The sequence below is a fragment of the Triticum aestivum genome, chromosome 2A (genome assembly GCF_018294505.1).
Source record: "Triticum aestivum cultivar Chinese Spring chromosome 2A, IWGSC CS RefSeq v2.1, whole genome shotgun sequence".
Taxonomy (NCBI): Eukaryota; Viridiplantae; Streptophyta; class Magnoliopsida; order Poales; family Poaceae; genus Triticum; species Triticum aestivum.
The window spans coordinates 774,584,013-774,605,570 of record NC_057797.1 but is presented as its reverse complement, the minus strand read 5'-3'; the positions used below and the strand labels follow the sequence as shown (position 1 = coordinate 774,605,570).

At 45.7% G+C, this 21,558-nt stretch overlaps 2 protein-coding genes across 3 annotated transcripts; one reads left to right on the top strand and one right to left on the bottom strand.

The window, feature by feature from the left end:
- The first annotated feature begins 856 nt into the window (after window positions 1-856).
- LOC123191135 (protein SYM1) lies at window positions 857-3,339 on the top strand. The gene is made up of 7 exons (XM_044603916.1): window positions 857-1,378; window positions 1,517-1,657; window positions 1,736-1,849; window positions 1,949-2,122; window positions 2,614-2,729; window positions 2,833-2,893; window positions 2,997-3,339. Exons 1-7 carry the CDS (start codon window positions 998-1,000, stop codon window positions 3,009-3,011), a joined length of 1,002 nt encoding a protein of 333 aa, XP_044459851.1. The 5' UTR covers window positions 857-997; the 3' UTR covers window positions 3,012-3,339.
- Window positions 3,340-10,418: 7,079 nt separating this feature from the next.
- Window positions 10,419-17,254, bottom strand: LOC123191134 (G-type lectin S-receptor-like serine/threonine-protein kinase SD2-5). 2 transcript variants are annotated; one of them, XM_044603915.1, is made up of 6 exons: window positions 16,648-17,254; window positions 16,483-16,565; window positions 13,932-14,023; window positions 13,461-13,862; window positions 13,157-13,360; window positions 10,419-13,035 (listed from the first exon to the last, which is right to left on the bottom strand). In XM_044603915.1, the coding sequence occupies exon 6, from the start codon at window positions 12,993-12,995 to the stop codon at window positions 10,611-10,613; it is 2,385 nt and encodes a 794-aa protein (XP_044459850.1). In that variant the 5' UTR covers window positions 12,996-13,035; window positions 13,157-13,360; window positions 13,461-13,862; window positions 13,932-14,023; window positions 16,483-16,565; window positions 16,648-17,254; the 3' UTR covers window positions 10,419-10,610. The 2 variants fall into 2 exon arrangements, with proteins under 2 accessions (XP_044459850.1, XP_044459848.1); XM_044603913.1 differs by having other exon boundaries at window positions 13,461-14,023.
- Between the last annotated feature and the right edge of the window lie 4,304 nt (window positions 17,255-21,558).

Genomic DNA, 21,558 nt, shown 5'->3' with positions numbered 1-21,558 from the left:
CATATCCTGAACATCATCAAAACACACCAGGACATTTATGGGTTGTTGTAAAATGTTTTTTTAGAATGGATTGTACAAGCAAGAAAAAGAAAAGAAAAAGTAAAAAATATGTGTTGTCAGCTGGGTGTACAAGCAAGCAACACGCGCCAACTCCATGGAACCGTTGTCCACTAGGTAGATCTGCCATAGTCGTTGTCAGAAAGTGTGGAGAAATCCATCATGCGCATTCGTGTACCGGCCAAGTGCGCTCATCTGAGACCGGTCAAGAACCGCTGGCTGGTGATGCGCCGATGCGTGCGGCTTCAGTCATCTGGGGACGGCGTTGCCAATGTGCGAAGAACCTCAGCTAGCTTTTTTTTTTCCTTTGTTTTGAAGAGAGGACCTCAGACAATGTGCTTCTTGCGGACGAGTTCTCTCTGGCGATTCTTTAGGTCTCTCTCTCTTCCACAACATATTGGCCACACAAAAAGACGAAAACATGCATGTATAGGTTTTCCAAGACGGGGAAAGTCAATTTATGAGACGGAGAAGAGAATGGCCACAGAAGCAGGCACCGGACCGGAGGCGTGGAATCTCCACCGGGCTCCATCTCTCCACGTACGGAACCTGCAACTTGGATACCCTGTCGTGGACCTCGTGGTACAGTGGCCCACCGTATCCGTATGAGGCAGAGAGGTTTGGCCGAGTTCAACACGCACCTCCACCACAAAATCGTCGATCGCCAGAGATGAAATGAGACTAGCGCGGGCGGGGACGCAGCAAGCTGCCGACTTCCCTCCTCCACGGGATGGAGCGGCCGCGAGAGATCCACAAGCTTCACGCGGTCGCAGACACCTGCCCCGGCCGCAGCCCCGGCGGATAAAACGCGCGAAAAAAAAAAAGCACCGGTCGGAAGCAAAGGCTAAAGAAACACCAATGTCTTTTCTTTGAGAGCCAACCAGCCTCAGCGCGCGCGCGCGTGCGTCTGCAGCTTGGCTGCGGGGCTAGAGCAGCAGCGATGGCGGCGTCCGTGGCCTTCTCCCGCGCATGCGCATGCAGGCGGCTCCCATGCAACCCCCTCTCCGCCTCCACCGCCGCGCCGTCTCTCGTCCGCCTGGCGGGAGCGGGATCCTCCAGGCGCCTCCGCCCCGCCTCTGCCACGGCGGAGCCGGCCGACGTGCTGCCGGTGCCGGGATCCGGGGCCGGCGAGCTGGACCTGGACGGGGTGGTGCCGGCGGGGCTGCTCGAGGAGCTGCCGGAGGGCCTCGCCTTCCAGGGCGCCCCTGGCGGCAGCGGAGGCGACAAGATGCTTGACCTCGGCATCAACGCGGCCATCGTGCTCGGCGCCATCACCTTCGCGCTCACCAAGGTCCTCACCGTCGATCAGGACTACTGGCATGTAAGGACCTCCTCGATTTATACCAGCCAAAATTGCCTCTTCTCTTATGTTCTGCTAATAACTAGCCATAATCTCGATTTTGGGGGTCCGCCGTGATGATTAACATTTGTTTTCTTGCTTGGATTGGATTTGGTGCAGGGGTGGACTATCTTCGAGATCCTGCGGTACATGCCACAGCACAACTGGTCGGCGTACGAGGAGGCCCTCAAGGCCAATCCGCTTCTTGTTAAGATGATGATCAGTGGCATCGTCTATTCCCTCGGCGACTGGATAGCCCAGGTGCGTGCCACTCCAATTCCCCCTCGCTGTTTTACATCCCCTTTCTGCTGCTGCAATAGCTAATTATGCTTATTACAGTGTTACGAAGGGAAGCCCATCTTCGAGTTTGACCGTGCTCGCATGTTCCGGTCTGGCCTCATAGGGTTCACCCTTCAGGGATCCCTTTCCCACTACTACTACAATTTCTGCGAGGTACCAATTGTGGTCATACATACTTAGCTGACCCGTACAAGTTTATCTGATGTTGATGAGGTAACGGACAACATGAGTGCATCGACTTTCTTGCATCAGTCGGTGTTTCCGTACAAGGATTGGTGGGCTGTACCTGTCAAGGCTGCATTTGATCAGACAGCTTGGTCGGGGCTGTGGAACACCATCTACTTCGTCGCCTTGGGATTCCTTCGGTGGGAATCTCCGTCCACCATATTCAGAGAGCTCAAGTCCACCTTCTTCCCCATGCTTACTGTAAGCATCAGTCATCTTTTAAATCGTGAATTAATTATGCCTATGTACGTGGTTGTGCCAAACTAAGTATCTTTGGACACTGGGACTGTATGTTAGGTTCATGGTATACTACCGGTTGTTATTCAGTTAGAAATTTAATGTCGAGCGTAGAGCGAATTAATACAGCGGTGAGATGCATTTTGCCTCTTCATTCTTCATTTATTGACACCTAGTATTATCTTCAGGCCTTTTAGGTACACTAGAAACTACATGTGTGTGTTAACGGGTGTAAATTAACTAAATAAGGTGCACATACATCTGATCTGATACACCATTGTGAAAGAATTTGGGGATGTGGATGAGTGAAAATGGAAACAAACTGAAATGTGATTGATAAGATTAGTTGTGCTGCAATATAAGAGTATTGCATATTACCTTTTGCCCATTTTATTTATCTTGCTACTCATTGTTACAAAGCTGAAAGTGTTGGTCTATCTAAATTGTAATTGCAGGCTGGATGGAAGCTGTGGCCATATGCACACATAATTACATATGGTGTGGTTCCTATCGAACATAGACTTCTCTGGGTCGACTGTGTCGAGTTAATCTGGGTCACCATCTTGTCAACGTAAGCCTGATCGTGCTTTCATATTTGATTTCACAGAATTACCCATGCTACCAAACTTCATTATGCATGCAAGATTACTCAACTGTGTCTTCTTCTTTGGTAGTTACTCGAACGAGAAATCTGAAGCAAGGATCTTAGACGATTCCTCCACAACAGATACGCAGGTATGTTGCATCGGAACTACTAGTACTAAATATATGTAGAAATAAGTTCAGCCTTGTCATCTCTGTCATCGTACTGACAGCTGGAATTATCTCTTCTTTTCAGGACAACTCCAGATAGCACATACTTCATGCTTTGTTGTTTTCTACTTCCTCCGTCCGAAAAAACTTGTCCCAAGCTTGTCCCTCAAATAAATGTATCTAGCACCAAATTAGTGCTAGACTAGATACATCCATTTAAGGGACAAACTTTTTCAGACGGAGGAAGTAGATTGGAACAACAGAAACTGCTCCGGCTTGCTTTGAGATTGTATAAATTGTATGTACAGTTAGTTACCAGTGCTGCGTGTGTAAAAAACCTTGCATCTATTGCAAACAAATTGTGCTGGCCAAACAAAAATAAATGGACTCAAGGGAGATCAACTCCTGATGAAAATTTGAGTTGTGCAGCAACCATGATTTTGAGTCTCTTTTGGTGGTACCAAGGAATGCTTGATGAAACTATGCAAGCATGCAAAAAAAAAAGGCAAGGCGCAAAACATGAGAAGTCTTAGACATCGGCAGATCTGTCTTTCCTAAATTGCATTTGATGGACATATGTCTGAACAAAGGAAGCGCGATGGAAGTATTATAGAACTGCAGAACACAACTCTTAACCAACATTTCCATAGCATACACATTTCTCTGCAATTGGACATGTTCTACAAGATGTAGTTGCTTTGATACAGACGAATCCATCAAACACCTCTTTCTCCATTGTCCCTTGGCAAAAAAATTATGGCAGACAGTACACTTAGCATTTAATATTACTCCTTCAAATACCATCAACACGTTATTTGGGACGTGGTTAGATGGGTTAGATTCCGAAACAGCGAGACATGTTCGTATAGGAGTATGTGCTTTATTATGGGCAGTCTGAAACTGCAGGAACGATTTGGTTTTTAACCGAACAACAAAAATTCATTTCTTGCAGGTTATCTTCCGGGCTACTACACTCATCTGTATGTGGTCGCTACTCACTCAGACGGAGGCCAGTGAGCGTTTGGTTACTGGATCTATTCGATGGGTGACGGTAGCTCGGGATATTTTCAACCGGTTTGGATGGCGGTCATGTTATATGATAGGTGTTTAGTTTCCTATCTTATATTTTTGTCTGCTGGTTGTGGCTATCCTGTCATGTTGCTTTTGCTCTTTGCGAGCTTCTTTACTTTCGAGACCTGAAGACTTTTGTTGAACCTTTTGCTTATAAATAAAATGGCTGTATGCATCGTTCTGATACAGAGGCCGAGGCCTGACCCCTTTTTGGAAAAAAACTGCCCATGTGTAAACACTCCTTTATTCTCCGGCATCTCTTGGCGAATAGTTCACGTGATTTTAATCCAGTGGCGGAGCCAACGCCCGGCTAGCCTGGGCATTTGCCCGGGCTCACTTGCTACATGCAAGCTAGCGATGGCCATGCCCCAACGGGAAAAATTGTCATCGCACCGTGGTTTTCCCGGGCAGCAGTGGCTGAATGGGCTTCTGTTTGCTTACTTTATAAAATGAGAAGGTCTACTAGACATGCATGTAGTAGTAGGTGGACTAATACAATAGATTAATGGGCTAATCATGGTTTTCCTGTGCGTTTCCTTATGTAATCGGCTACCTAAGATGTGGTTCGGCTCATCGGCTGTTGCTTTGTTTACTTGGAAAAATGCTAGACCTACAAGCTTTTTACACTCGCATAAAAGGCTTTTTACTCCCTCAAATTTGTGTCGTGCTTTCAGCTCAAATTTAAACTAAAAGCACGACACTTATTTTGGAACAAACGAAACTAAAAAAACATAAGCTTTTTACTCTGTCTAAAAAAAGTAAAGTGTTTTACTCCCTTCGATCCAAAATAAATGTCATGGTTTGGAAATTTGGTGCCATCCTGATATCAAACATATAAATATTAATAGAATCTGTGGTTTGGAAATTTGGTGCCATTTTATATGGTCTACTTCCAAACACCCAATTTTCTCTCACCTAAGGCTCAAATTTGCCCAGGCTCTAGAAAAGTTCTGGCTCCGCCACTGTTTTAGTCCCACCTTGGTTCGCCATAGAAACATGTTATCCGCCACAAGTCATCATTTGGTTCATCCACCCGGACAAGATCAATGAATTTAGTTTGGGGATATGAGGGGAAATATTTACTGGACTTTTCCACATCAACAGTAGACACTTCCTAATTCATAACTCTCAAAACATTCGACAGATTTCGGGGCTGTTTGGATTGAAGCCCTCGGGTAGCCCTCTCCTAATGCAAACAACCCAATGTTTTCACACCAATTCCATGGCAATCTCTCTAAAAAAATCCATGGCGAATTGCGGGCGTGCAAATCGTTCACCAAAATTTTGGCTGTCCGTGATTTGGTGGGGCAAACGTGGGCAAAAACCAAACAGCTCCTTCATCCCCCACCTTTTCCGTGAACTAACTACCTTAGATTTGTTCACAGTGACTCGGACAGAAAAATGGACCTTCAGAAGTGCCCTCTTTACTGAGGCACTGGCCATGCCGCGACATGCTATTTTTTTAATTGCGTGCGGCCGAGCTCCGTTTCAGAGCGTACCACACACACTATCGGGGAGGGGAAGAAAAATATGTCGCCGCCTCCACTAGCGAGGGATGGAAACCTGTCGCGGTCACAACAGATGCGGAGGGATGAAGACAACTCGGGACAGAACGTCCGGGGTGGAAAAACAACCTCACATGCCAGGCCGAGGGACTGAAATCACGAAAGACATGACACGTGAGCACCTAGACCTGCAGCGACTAACATATTGAGACAGGTTTGTGGAGGTTGACGCCGACGCCCGTCAGCATCGTCATCAACCCTAGTTCACCATCATAATCGCATGACGGTTTCCTCATACCAGTTCATCGAACTTCCCGGTTTGATATTTCAATCGCTATGCCCATGAAACATGTTCCTGGCTAATATCAGTCTAAAACATATGTGCCTTGATATGCTTACATTTTGAGATGGGCTAGTATAAACCCATGAGATCTATACCTACTAATAAAAGAAATAGGGATTCTTAGTCCGTTTTGCTATTTTATAGAAAACCCTCTGATGTTTCTGGCATTAAACTCGCAGTACATATCAAATATATTTTTAAATACTCATATCTTCTAAACCGTAACTCCAAATTTGACATGTTATATATGGAATTTGATTAGAAAAATATGTAGAATCTGAATATAATGTTATTTTACGTGTTAACAATTTCAAAAAAAATACTACTATCTAGGCTGCAATGTTAATCACTAATGCATTATCTATCTTTTTTTCATAGCGGTACTAATTCAGATTGGGGATGAACACCTAAGCAAAATCAAGATTGGACATGAAATTGAAGATAAATTTGCTAGAGATACCCAATAAATAAGGACATGCATGACAAGAAATAAAAGAAGGGCCCAATAAAACACCTGTAAAATCTTAAACGGCGTTTTCATAGGTTAAGACCATCTTTGTTTGGGCCGTAACTACAAATTCTCAGATTATAGACGATTTTTTTTATATTAAGAGCGTGTGGTATTTTTTTCTCCCGTTGCAACGCACGGGCCTTTTTGCTAGTAAATATATATAGTTCTTACAAAACAAGTCACATGCTTAACATTGAAAAGAATATTTCATTTAATACGATGAGATAATATTAAATAATTCAGACATAGGAAAGCATAACTACTTAGGGTATCTTGCCAACATCAATAACCAGAAGAAAAATCAATTTGAACGTGGGAAATAATTCTGCAGTCCCATTTCAGCTGAGCGCTGAGGTTTATTTTGATGTAATGCTTTGAGAGAGTGTTGAGTTGTACCTCCCATGACCGCCATGAGACTGTCCAACTCCTTCACCCGGTGACTGATATCCTGTCATGAAAAATAACGATAAGAAACATTATAATGCTTTGTAGAGTGTCGATGTTTTAGTGTGATCGGCAGGAGACATTACAGCGAGCAATTAACGGATCATGCAAGGATTACGAATCGAGCAAGTAGTCTAGTTCTAGACTAGTCAAGAGAGTAGTCTAGCAGTTGCAGCTTCACTGTCGACTAGGCTGATCGTGATACTCGTGGCCGTGGGTGCAGTCTGCAGTCAAGCTGTCTCAGGAGCAACTAGTTGCTGACTACTACAGACTACTCTTCAGTTTCGAGCAGGGCGCGTAGAATTTGGGAAGGATAAATTGCGGCCAGGAACATTGCGGCACAGCTAGTCATGTCCTCCACGAGTTCTCCTCCTCCCCGACAAAGCTCCGTTGCCGCCCGGTGACGCTCAATTGGAGCTCTCAGGCGGCGCTTCACTGCAGCCCCAGTCGGTCTGACAGAGCTCCAACGCAGCACCGATGTTGCCCCGATGAACCTCTATTGCAGCCCGGTGGCGCGGGTGGCACTTCGTTGCAGCCCCTGGCGGCGTGATAGAGCTCTAACGTAGCACCGATGATGCCCCAGCGAAGCTTCGTTGCAGCCCGGTGGCGTGGGCGGCACTTCATTGGAGCCTCGGGTGACGTGACAGAGCTCCAACGCAGCACGCCCCGATGAAGCTCCATTGCGTCCCCATCGCATCGTCGATGACCCCGGTAGCGCTCCATTGCGACACCGGCAATGTTGCGACCACCCTGTGCACCGACGGTCGTCACGGCCCCCCTCATCAGGTGGGCAGCAGCACCACTGCTACGACCACAAGGCAGAGAAACATGCCCCCCACGATGGCGCCTCATCAACATCGGTCGCGGCATGGGGCGCCTCCGCACCACTGGCTCGCAGCGTGGTGGTTGCGACAATGGCGATGGACGCAGCAACAGTGCTATGCGAGTTGCGGGGACCGCCCTATCTATCTTGCAGCACCGTGGTTGTTGCGGCGGGATGCGCAGAAATGGGCTCCGACGGTGGAATGCGCAGTGGCGGGCTCCCACAGCCGTCACTGGTTTGTAGCAATATTGGTTGGCATGGGAGCCCATCTCTTCCCTGCCATGGGAGCATGCCGAACGACAGAGACAAAGGGAGAAGAAAGGAAGAAGGCGAGTGGGCGAGAAGGCTTCGGCGGGAGATAAGGCAGGGTGGGCCCAATAGGGGGGTATGTTGCAAGCGTGAGAGACAGTTTGCAACACTCGCCCAATAGACGACGACCTGCCTCTATCTCTCACCGCCCCTTCGATATCTCTGGGGGCTGACCCTCAACTGCGGCACCCCACTCCCATCCACTACGGCAACCCAATCCATTCCCGGTGGTAGGCTAGCGTCACCATGCGGGGCATTGCCTAGTCGCGGCTATCAGGTCGTCGTCCCCATCTGCATGAGGCCACGGTCTGTGGCCATTTACCCACCATCTGTGTTCGTGCCTTTCGGTGCGGTTACCGGCAGTTTAACAACGGATGTGGCGGCAGCTGCGAGAATCACACCGGCCTTGCGCATGCGGAGCTTCTTACACCCGTGCGAGGAATTTCTCTCCTTGTGCCAGGTTGCAGATTCAGTTTGTGCAGACTTAGGTTTTGAATTCAGGTGGAAAATGTGTCTGTCATTTTAGTCATTCTATAAATATACTATGCTCCCTAATTCCAGATTTGGTTCACAATTTTGAGTGGTCAATAATTTTGATTGAAGTTATTTTGAATTTGGTTTATAGTTTCTATTCAATTGTGTTGTTCAATTTCGAATCTATTTCATAATTTTGACTAGGGCAATGATTTTAATTGACGTGTCCAATTTTGATTTTGCTTCATGATTTTTACAAGTCAATGATTTCTCAAATTAATAAGCAACAACCAACCTATAAAAACATATAAGTCTTGCGTACCCTCTCATCACCTGGCAATCTGGAATTGTCAACCTGCCACATTGTAGCATCAATATAGGACATGCGATTACCAGCGCAAGAAATTTTTTCACATACATGTGCATTGACCAATAGATAACACAAAATCACACATCTAAAAAGGGCCCACCAATATACTGCATTACATAAAAAGGAAAACACACACCATCATCTCTCTCATGCGCCAAATCAAACATTTTTTTAAATCCCGACAACACAAACAGCGCAGCAAAGCGCGCACAACCCGGCAAGTAAATACACCATGCTCCCTAATTTTTGAGCTCTCACAGTCAATTGAGGTCTTCAATTTGAAATTGGGTCAGCCAATTTTGACCGGGTGAATAATATTTTTTTTCTCAAGGAGCTCTATCAGTCAATTCGTTATGCTCCCTAAGTTTTAAGGCCTCGTAGTCAATCGAGGTCTTCAATTTAGAATTGGGTCACCCAATTTTGACCAGGTCAATATATTTTTTCTCAAGGAGCTCTCTCATTCAATTCTCCAAATTCACTATGCATCCTAATTTTGGAGCTCTCCCATTCGATTAGGATATTCTTTCAAGGAGCTCTATCATTCCATTCTTTTAATTCACGATGCTCCCTAATTTTGGAGCTCTTCCATTCAGTTGAGATATTCAATTTTAGACTTGGTTCACAATTTTGACTGGGTCAACGAGGTCGACCCTCTTACCACCTAGAATAAAAACGCAAATGTGATATACTATACCACCAATATAGTATATGCAGTCATCGACGCAGAAAATTCCCCCCCATAAGTATGGGCTGATTAGCATATAACATAGAATTACACCGCAAAAGACCCACCAAAACACCGCATTATAAAAAAAACACTCCACCACATATCCCACTTGCCAAACCAAATATTTCAAAACAGAATGTGTATTAGTTTTTTGAAAAGTCAAATTTCTTTAACTTTGACCAAGTTCAGAGCCAAAAACATCGACACCCACAATACTAAACAGATAAAATATGAAAATTCATTTCATGATGAATCTAATGATACCGACTTGATTTTATGGATGTCGATATATTTGTCTACCAATTTGGTCAAACTTGAAGAGGTTTGACTTTACAAAAAACTAATACACCTTATATTCTAAAGCAGAGATAGTAGAGAAATGAAAACCTAACAACACCAACCCGCGGCAAAGCGTGCCCAACCCTTCTAGTATAGAAAAATAATCATGCGGGCTGCAGCAATTGCACTCTATCATAGATGTGTGGATTCTCAAATCTCAATTCAAGAAGCATTTCCTTTGTGAAGAAGAAAAAGAAGATGCATGTATGGCGTGTGTGGAATATTCTGTGAACTATGCAGTTCAAAATTACAAGCAGTCACCCACACAAGCATATTCTTCCGTCTCTTATTTTAGTATGTGAGTTGTTTGAAGATGTTTTTCCCTTCTGAATGTACATGATCCAAAAATCTAATTTCCAGTTGCTAAATTGATGCAAAGAAAACTAAAACAAACAAATAAACAAGAAGAAACATATGAAACTTCTCAGATAAGTAGTTGCAAACAAGGCCTAGTAGTACATTATAAGTCTCGTTGATGTCAAAGTTAGTGCAATTGTAGCAGTAGAAATGATATATGTAAATCTTCATTATTCATTTTTGCAAGGCATAAATACGATCTATAAATATCATTTATTATTGTGAGAATGTGCAATGAATAGAATATCTTGCCATCTGTCTTTTGCCTTAATTTCTCAAGATGTTTGTTTGAGATACATAGTAAAAATACATGAATCATGAATAGTGATGCACCAAATTGTTTACAAAAGATTTCTGGCAGAATGGAAGGATGCAAAACAGCAAAAGCTATCCTCATAGTCAGATATGGAAAGCTGAAGTAAGCTTTCATCTAGGCCCTGATAAATGTGATTCCGATGGCACATAGGAAGAAGTTGGCCCTGCACTACTAGCACCATTTGATGCAAAACTAGGGACAAAGCTGTAGTCAGGTGCAGCCTCCAAGCTCGTCACGCCTTCCAACACCTTTGCGACCGTTGACATCAAGGGCCTTCTGCTGCTGTCAACCTGTAAGCACCACATTGCAAGCCTCATCGCTTCCATGACCTCCTCCATATGACATTGCATATCATTGCTGCCACTGTCCACTAAGTCGAGCAGGTGACCAGATCTTGCCTTTTCTTCGAGCAGACTTATCAGGTGAATGCTTTCCTCGGGCAGCGATTCGTCCAAATTCTCTCGGCCACAAAGGATTTCCACCACTACAATACCAAAGCTGTAGATATCAGCCTTCTCAGTGATTTTTGAGCCAAGCCATTCGGGAGCTAGATATCCACGGGTGCCTCGCATCCGAGTCATAATTTTGCTCTGGTCCCAGTTTATCATTTTGGACAGTCCAAAATCAGAAAGCTTTGCGATGAACCTATCATCAAGGAGAATATTCTGTGGCTTTATGTCCAAGTGGGCGATCTTTTCCTTGCATTCTTCATGGAGGTAGGACAAACCTCTGGCTATGGAAATTATGATGTTACGTCTAGTTTTCCATGACAAAGTGAAAACTGAACATGCATGAAAGATCCACTTATCCAATGAACCGTTGCACAGGTACTCGTAGACAAGAAGCCTGTGCGACTTCTCTGCACAAAATCCTATCAACCTGACAAGATTATGGTCATGCATTCTCCCAATTGTCATGACCTCTGCTAAGAACTCCTCGGTTCCTTGCTGAACACTTTCCAAACGTTTGACTGCGATTGTTTCCCTGCCTATCTTTCCTTTGAAGACTGACCCAAATCCACCACTTCCAAGCTTCACAGAGAAGTTGCTGGTAGCTACCTTCAACTCGTGAAAGGAGAAACGCTTTGGTGTCCCGGGTATGCTATCAAAGAGCTGTTCTTCCTCTTTCTTGCACATTTTCCATATGATGGCGGAGAACAAGATTCCTAATGCAGACAAACCTGCAATTACTGAACAAACTATAGCTGTGATCCTTTTTTTGATTGATCGTGTGCCTTGTATCTTGATGTATGCTGAAAGTCCATCGGACGAACCTTCTGCCAGCGAAATTAGTTTTTCCTCTGATAACAACAAGCAGTTACCACCATTACTGTAATGATTCGATCCGTAATACTGGAAAATGGCAACTCTGCAAGCACAATCTATTAAGCAAGCTTGCTTGCAGACCTCTTCTGAGGAACTTGAAATGGCCAATTTCCGGAACATGTTGTCACTGAAGTAAGAAACGTTGCCGAGTGGTAGCAACTGATGGTAGTGCGCACGGTTGCAGGAGATGGTGGTTAAGAGTGTGCAACCAGCATCTGGATGACGTTCATTGTTTGACCTAAAGTAGCTCAAACTAGGGCAAGAGCACTGCCCATCACTGCAAACACCATAATCACCGCATGCGAATGGGTAGTCACAAAATTTCATGGCTAGGCTTAATACATCAAACCGAAGCCGCGGGCTAGAGTAGCCCTGCATCTCGTAAAGCCTCAAATGTCCATCGGACTCTAACCGCATGTATTGCAATGATCTTGCTTGCGGCAGCCAGAAAACCTGATTTGGGAACCCAAAGCTGCCATTGACAAATGCATAACAGTCTGATTTGGTGCTAGCAACTTCAGTGAACGATTGTGAATAGTTTGCTGGTTGAGATGAATACTGCAGTCCACCAAACTCTGCAGAAAGATAAATCCGAGCAGATGGCCATTTTGTTTTGGAGGGTTTTACACTTATGTTCATGCCCCTGCAGAGCGATTGTCCCAGGACCAATGTATCTGTTGGGTGGTGAAACGACTGCCAAACAGAGGAATTTTTCTGATCAAACAACACAAGGTTTCCTGAAACATCTAGCCGCAAGCCTGCAACTGACCTGCTCTTTGTGGCTGTTGACCAGATAACGGTGCCATCCCCGTCGCTGAGCAGCATATTCCCATCGCTGGTGAAGTTCAACATGGCATCCTGGCTTACGGGATCACCAGGGTTAGCAGACCAGATGGCCGGAGGCTGGGCTCCCATGAGCAAGACAGAGAGAGTGAATGCATTGCCGTCCATGGTGTAGAAGCCAAAAAGAAGTCGGTATGAGGTGCTGACACTCTCAAGAATGACAAGGGCACTGGGATTTCCTGACATGGCTACTCTGGTTTGCATACTAGATATTTTCCAGAGATTTGAGGGAGCTGCAGTGGAGGGGTAGGCGACAACCATGGGCAGGATAGGGAAGACAAGTAGGAAAACGATGGAACTCAGCATGTTCAAATTCTGCATGATCATTTGTTGTGCTTATATATGCTCGAAGAAGGGCCCTGTTCCGCTGCCAGAAATATATTAACAGTTCATCAGATTGTAGTCTGGACTCTGACACGGATAACGAAAGGAACTCCAAGCACAAAGAGAAAAAACTCAGAGAACGCTCGATCAGTCGGAGGACTTACGATGTGGAGGGTTGATACTTATACTCGTTGAGAACAACTGAAGAGAAGATAGCAGAGTTGTTGCCTGGTGATACTAGTAGTCCAGTATTTAGTTGCCATGATATGAAGAGCATTACTCTTGATAAGTTAGGCATGCATGCAGCAGCATCAGGTTCTTGGCTTCTTCAATGCAGGGAGGCCATGGACTTGAGACGACGAAGAAATCTGCAAATGGAATAGCTTAATCCATGGAATAAATTATTCAAGACGCAAACTGAGCTGCAGATGGAACCATCCTAGTGTTTGGAAGAAGAAAAAGATTTACCTCGAGGAGAGGAACCGTGGTGTCGCTGCGCCGTCTCCTGCTTCCTCTTGGAGCACAAGAGTCGGCTACTTCCCTTATGTATCCCTCTGGACCACCCGTGCAGCCTTCGCCGGCGTCAATCGACCACCGTGGATGCCGATTCAGACCGGTCTGGAGCATAGATATATAGCTGGAGGCGGTGATTCAGTAGGGGAGGTTGCCCGAGATGGGGATTGAGCTCAGACGATAGATGTGCTGGGATGTGGTCTTTTTTCTTTGGCAAAAATATTTACATCGCGGGTGGCCAAAGCCTGGGCCACATCTTTTCTTTGTGGGGATACTTTCAGAGCCACATATCCAACGTGAAAGCAACCTCATCGTTGAATGGGCTGGAACTAAAAATCAAACATTGAATGGCTACGACTAAAAATCAAACGTTAGTTCAGGACCACGAGTAGAAACGTGGTGAGGGAGAAGATGTTTTACGAGTACCAGATCTGGCAACACTCTGATGAAATACACGATGGAACATCTTTCCCGGGGTCTGCACAGCGTATCGATGCAAAAGTTATTTGACGAACCACCTGAAATTGGCAATAATCAACTCAAGTCAATGGAGTTATTTGACGAACCATCTGATATTAGAATAAAACGGAACGGATCGTTCGATCAGAACCGCTTGGCCCCGACCAAACCCATGTCTTGATCGATTGCCTCCCCACGTGCAGGCCTGTTTCCCTCCATTGCAAAATTATTGTGCTTTAGTCATTGTTCTAAATACTGACCAGTTAATCGGCATCTTCTCGGCCAGTTACTCGCTACTCGGTGGGTCACTGAATAGCCGATTATCTGATTTATTGGCCATAACTGGAAAATTCGCCCATTCATCCTTACTCAGCACCCAACCGATATGGTACCAGTTACCTGAACAATGATTTTAGTTCAAATCTTCTACTTTCTCCGCACCAAAATAATTGGTTTGGCTTTAGTTCAAATTTGCTTTAAAGTCACGACACTTATTTTGGGACGGATGCAATATTATCTATCTATCCTAGTTATTTTCTATCTATCTATATTATATACACTAAGAGCAAAATATGGATATAAATAGAGAAATATTCTAAAATGTCCACACTTATTTTGATCTAAAACATCCCGGATTTGGAGTTAATTGCACAAAACCACCACATTTGAGGCATCGTTTGTAGAAAACCACAGGGTCACTAATTTTTTTTGTAAAAAACACGGCATATTCAGTAAACATTTTGCAAAAAGCACTGATCAAATGATTTAGGTCGTTTAATCACTTTCTGACAAGTGGGTCCGGATTGTCAGGAGCTGACTTAGCAAAAAATTTACACACACATCCCTCGATCTAAAAGCAGAAAAGCAATCCAGCCCTTGTTCATGGCTGGTTGTCGTCGGACGGCACACACACGCTAGCACCTAAGCACGGGTGCTACGTGCTGCCTCCCTGCCGTTGCTGCTCCTTGCTGATCCGTGCCGCTGCGTGCTGCTGCTCGGTGCCACAGCTCCCCGCCGGTGTGGCTGCCCGAGGCTGCTGCTGCTCGCCACCACAGGTCCTCGCCGCTGCGGCTGCCCGGCGCAGCTCCCATGCCATGGCCGTCGCTGAGTAGTGTGGCTCCCAGGCGAGTCGGATCGTACAAGGGCGCGGCCCGTGTGGTCCATGGCTTGCCGGAGCTTCAAAGCGCGACACGGCCGCGCCGAGCAGGAGGCCGAGGCGCTGTGCCGCGGGCACGCCGAGGAGGAAGCCGTGGCGCCGTGCCGCGGATGCACCAACATGCTCGCGGTCACCTCCTCCTCGTCTCCGTGTCTGCCCTGCCAGGGATCACGCTCCCCGCCACGGCATCCCGACGGCCGGCAGGGTCAGGGCGCCGGACGACGACAGCACCGGGCACCCAGACGTCCTCATGACAGCGCGCCAGCCGGGGTTGGGGGATGCCGACGAGGCGGGATGCGGCGGCTGACGGAGCGGAGAGGATGAGGACGGCCGTGACCGCATCGCCACTCAACCCTGTGTTGGGGAGGGAGAATGGGTTGATTGCTTTTATTTTTAAGATCTATGGGTGCATATGTAAATGTTTTGCCAAGTCAGCTCCCGACAAAATAGCCCCACTTTGTCAGAAAGTGATTAAACGACCTAAATAACTTGATTAGTGCTTTTTGCAAAAGGTTTACTGAATGTGCGATGTTTTTACAAAAAATTAGTGACCTCATAGTTTTCTGTAAATGATGTCTTAAATGTGGTGGTTTTGTGCAATTAACTCCTTGGACTTGAGATTGATACACAGATAAAAGGAGATCTTTTAATTCTGCTTGCATCACAACAAAAGAGCAGCGTCCCGTGCTTATCAAGGAAAAAACAGAGCAGTGTCCCGGAAAAAAAAAAGGCAGTGGCAACTGCGATCAGGGGGTGTGGGGGACAGCGGCTGTAGTATTGGCATATCCATCCTCTCTTCCCTCGAGGGCGCCTTTCCTCTCCCATCCGCTGGTAGCCACTCTGGCTCCAGCGGCCAGTCCCCTCCCACCGGCGGCTACTCTAGCTCCTGCCCCAGCAACTGTCAAACGCCTACCGTGGAAGGAAGACCTTGACTTGACTTGGTGATGGTAGGCAGCACGCATCAGGAAGAAGGGCAGCCACATAAGTATCTGCTAACCTTCCTCCAGGAGCCAAGAATTTTCTACATCAATAAGGGCCACTGAACAATGAATTTTGTTTGGCCTGAATTTCATTTTTCCATAAATGATTCCAAATCACACAGTAGGAAATTTCATTATCGCTTTGCCATTAAGACGATGATGAGTACGTGGTAAAGTGAAGCAAAATGTGTTGTTAGATTTTAGTACCAAACTGATCTCTACGGAAAAAGCAACCTCCGGAGACTAAAACTGAACCGACTGTAGTTATGATTTATAACCGGAGGTCATGTATATTCTTTCTACTGTAGTTAGCATATGTCTAGAAAATTTTGCAGTTGAAGCAGGCAGTGATATTCTAGTTGTAAAACAAGTATTGCGTTACCATTTAGCAACAAAATCTTATGGCGTAGCTCTGCAAGTTTTGGCACTGAATGCCGCTCTGTTTGACAGTTATGATTTCAGTACCTGAAAATCAATTTCGACAGTGGTTCAGGTGTTGAGCAGCCAAATATGTTCAGACTTCAGACTATCACAAAACGATCCTAACCTCAGGCTTTCTGTCTCCCAGCGGCGAGGACGAGAAGGGGATCGGAGCTCGGAGGGAGAGAGGACCATACCACGAGATTGGACATGAGGCGGTCGAGGCGTCGAGCGGCAGCAGCCCCATGATGCCTACGTTTCAAACTTAAGCCGAAAGGAGGCGCGAGAGGGAAGGGATAGCTCCGCCGCCGCCACCGTCGCGGGTCCTTCATCGGCTGTCGCTTCCTCGGCAGCCTCTGCACGGCACTCCGAGCGGCGACGGACTCGTAGAGGACGACGGCCGGTCCAAGAGAAGATAAGGCTGGGCCGTCACGTGCGATGGGCTCAGAAGATGACTGGGCCTGGACAACAACAAATGGACTTGCATGTGGATTCAGTTTGCGTTGCTTCGGATTGCAGTGAAGTGGTGGCCAATATTGAAGCAGGCGTTCCGTGTCACTATGTCACTATCTTGAGGGAGATCACAGCCCAGCAGACCTTATTCCGAGACCTGAAGTTTATCCATGAGAAGCGTCAACATAATGACAAGGCACGCGCACTTGCCAAAGCTAGTTCTTCCCTTTCTCTTGGGCGCCATGTGCGGCTGTTATCCTTGCCCGATGTAATCTGTACCACCATGAACATTGATCATTAATAAAGGGTGCAGTTTCCTAAAAAAAAAAGTAGATTGGTTGAAAAATAAAAGAGAAGTATAGATCTGGCGTAGGGGTATGCGCCCGTTTGCCAATCTATACTTCTCTTTTATTTACGAATTAGAAAAATGTTTCTTCACTTCGCGCAAACGGGCGCATACCCTTGCGCCGTGCTGGGCCGGCCCATTTCTTCTTTATTCTGTTAAATACTGCATCTAAAAAAGTGTGAGCACGAGGGTTCGAACTCAGGTTGTCACAGGTGAGGGAGCAGCGCACTGACAACTGCGGGAATGAACCACTTGTGTGTGTAGACTTCTTTCCATTTAATTGTTTTGTTCCAGGTCGCGAAGAGCCCCCGTTTCCAGTTTTGCGTGATTTTCTTTTCTTCTTTTGTTTGCTTGTTTTTCCTTTTTCTTTTCTTTTTTCTTGGAACGATTTTGTTCATTTTTTACTTTCTTTTGTTTCTTTTCTGCTAAATGCGTGAACACTTTCTTTCAAATACATGATTTTTTATTCAAAATTGGTGAAGTTTTGTTCAAGATCGACGAATTTGCTTCCAAATTCTATGAATTTTTTTCGAATTCGGTTAGCTTTTTCAGATTTGATGAAATTTTTCAAAATCAATGATTTTTTTTTCAAATTTGATGAACTTTTTTTCAAAACCGATGAACGTTTTTTCAAATTCAATGAACATTTTTTGAAATTTGATGAAAAAAATTCAGAATCGATGAACTTTATTTTCAAAGTCAATGAACTTTCAAAAATTTGATGAACTTTTTTCAAAGTTGATGAACATTTTTTCAAATTCGATGAACTTTTTTTGAAATTTGATTAACTTTTTTCAGAGTGTATGAATTTTTTTTCAAATTCGATGAACTTTTCTTAAATTCGATGAACTATTTTGTAATTCGATGAACTTTTTTCAGAGTGGATGAACTTTTTTCAGAGTGGATGAAATTTTCTCAAATTCGATGATTATTTCCCAAAATTGATGAACTGTTTTTCAAACTCACGATAATTTTTCAAATTCTTGAAATTGTTACTCAAATTAGTGAACATTTTCATGTTAATGAACTTTGTGAATATGTGAGTGTTTTTCTAATTCATGAACTTTTTTTTTAAAATAGACCAATGTTTCTTTGCTTGTTCATGAACTTTCCTTGTTTTTCAAGAAAACCATGTTTATTCAAATTGACATTCCTTTTTTAAGGAAAATCACGTTTATCCAAATTGTTATCAAATAATTCCAAAAATATAACTGATGCACAAATAGCGCGGCTACTATTAATCTTATAATGTTTGCGCTGAATAAAGTCACAAGTTTGTGTGAAGTCCAGTGGTTCACAACATTCTTAGAGGAGTCTGGCGCGTGGGATCGATTTCTTGTATAGCTTCTTTCAGGAGTCTCGTGGGCGCCAGAACCTCCGGCTTGCGCTGAAGGCGCCGGTTAGAAGCTCCCTATAGATTTCCCCCCTGAGATGTGGCTCTTGACATCAAATACCCCCCCAAACTCTAAAACAGGTTTTTTAGCCCCCTAAAACCTTGCAAACCGGACAAATGTCCCCCTGTAGGTGGTTTTGATCATTTGATAGGTGGTGTTGAGTCAAAGATGACGTCATCTATGGTGTTCATGTTGCACGTTGACGAAATGGTAGGCGGTGTTGGACGTGTGTCTCCCAAGCTTGGCACCGAGCCGCCTGACCAGGTGAAGGACGACGAACTTGAAGAGGGTCCCTGAGCTCGGTGGCGAGGTTCTCGTGGATGAGCTGCAGCTCGAGCGGGTGATGCGTCAACAGCAGCACCCTTGTGCGCGGCACCGGGGCGACGCTGGGCCAGCTCCTGCATCAGCGACGACGCCCACTGCTAGCCGACGCCGATGTTGAAGTCAAGCAAGTGGATGCAGCCGCTGCCGCTGCCGCCGACGCCGAGCTCGTCGAGCACAACCTGGATGCAGGTCAAGTCTAGAGCAATGGCATTCAAACTCCAGGGTGAACTACTTGTGCCGTTGCCCGTACAAGTGGATGCAGGTGAATTGCTTGTGTCGTTGCCTCAGCAGACTTTCTTTTCTCCTTGATTTGCTACTCGTTATATGGACATGATGGTTGTTTTATTTATAAAGTGGGATCAAAACCTATTTCAAGAAAGGGAACACTATTAGAAAAAGGGCTATAGATAATATAGGCACTAATGGCGCACCAGACAAGTGGTGCGCTATTACTATATACTAATGGCGCACAATGTGTTGGTGTGCCATTAGTAATATATTACTATTACTAATGGCGCACCTGGTGTGTGGTGCGCCATTAGTAGTTTTGAAAAAAAAATTGTTACTAATGGCGCACCGTGGTATAGTGCGCCATTACTAGTTGACATAGTAATGGCGCACCACACCCACCATGCGACATTAGTAGTTTTGAAAAAAAAATTGTTAGTAATGCCGAGCCCCACCTCCCCTCGCCCCGTCGCCCCCCTCCCCTCGCTGCCCCTTGCCCCACCTTCCCTCGCCCCGTCGCCCCCTCCCCTCGCTGCCCCCTTGCCCAACCTCCCCTCGCCCCGTCGCCCCACCGTCCCAACCACCCGTCGCCGCCGCCGCCACCCGCCACCGCCCCCTGGCCCCACCGCTCCTCGCCCCCACCACCCGCCACCGCCCCCTGGCCCCACCGCTCCTCGCCCCCACCACCCGCCACCGCCCCCTGGCCCCACCGCTCCTCGCCCCGTCGCCCCCACCACCCGCCACCGCCCCGTCGCCCGCACGGCGCCCCGTCGCCCGAACGGCGACCCCCTGGTGCCCCGCCGCCCCCGGAGCCAGGCTCGCCGCCGCCCCTACGCCCGCGCCGCCCCCGGAGCTAGGCTCGCCGCGGGCCCGCTGCGTCCGCCTTGCGCCCCCCGGAGCCAGGCCCGCCGCCGCTGCCCTAACCGCGGCAGTCCACCACCACCCCTGCCCCCGGAGCCAAGGTGAGCATTTTTTTGTTTTTTTCTACTGTTTTTCTTTGTTGTTTAGGTTTAATTAGGTTATTGATAGGTTTAGGTTAGTGGTTGGTTTAGGTTAGTGCTAGATTTAGGTTTAGATAATTAGAAGAAGAAGAAAGTTGAAAAGAAGAAGAAGAAGTAGAAGAAGAGGAAAAAGGAAAAAAAGGAAGAAGAATAAGAAGAAAGTTGAAAAACAGAACAAGAAAGGAAGAAGGAGAAGAGGAGGAGGAGGAAGGAGAAGAAAGAAAAAGGAGAACAAGAAAAGAAGAGAGGTGGAGAAGAAGATGGAAAGGAAAAGGAAGAATGCATCATTGTTTAATTGTAGAGGCTAATGATCGAAAAGTTGACCTTTCTTAGGAGTAGCATCTTCAAATAAGTAACCCTTCATGTCTTCAAATAAAATAACAGAACAACATAACTCAGAACGGTAATATAACCAAGAAATCATACAAAACATTAAAATAGTGGAAACTACGGCAAGGTTTTGACATCATTAAACCCACCCACATGATTGAAATAAAAAAACATAACTCTGCATATGCAAAGACAGAAGGCATAATAGAGAAAAAAAATCATTATAAAGAAACTAGTTGCTGACATTAAGCTTGCACATTCAATAGGTCACACCTTTACTATTGAGCCGGATATAGCGTTGGAACTCTGTTTTGGGGTCACTGCCATACTCCATGACATCATTAGGCTGATGGTTCTGAACCTGTAGAAAGCAATATAATTCATACAGACATAAAAAAAGGCTCAAGCAGCACTCCAGAATTAATTGAACATGGGGAGGAAATTGTCAGGGCCAACCTTGGGTAAATCAGATATTGCATCTTCGAGGACGAGAGCTTTTTTCAAGTGTTTACTTGTTGCTTCCTCATAAGCAACGAGACATCTCCGAGGACAGAACATCATTTTAGTAGGATGTAACAATCATTAGTCTTCGAGAAGAATGATATTAAATAACATAGTGGCATGTGATGTATTTTCGTACCGAAAATGCATTTGGCACTAGTCCTCGCTTAACAACATCATGGGTGGGAAGCGGGAACTTCGGAAGTGCATTGGTGTAGTTGATTATCTTCTGCTCAAAATTTATGCTGCTATAATGTTGTATGATAATGTTGTAAGGGTACTAATTGGTCTCTTCTGCTACTTATCAGAGATGGGGGGAAGCAACCACCGCCGCTCTGCCACACCACAGTACGAGTTGGATGCTTCTGAGTTCTTCAGTATCATACTTGGGACTTCAGTATCATCCATGACGCAGGTATATAAAAGGAGAGATCTCCCCTTCACCCATCTCATTATGATAT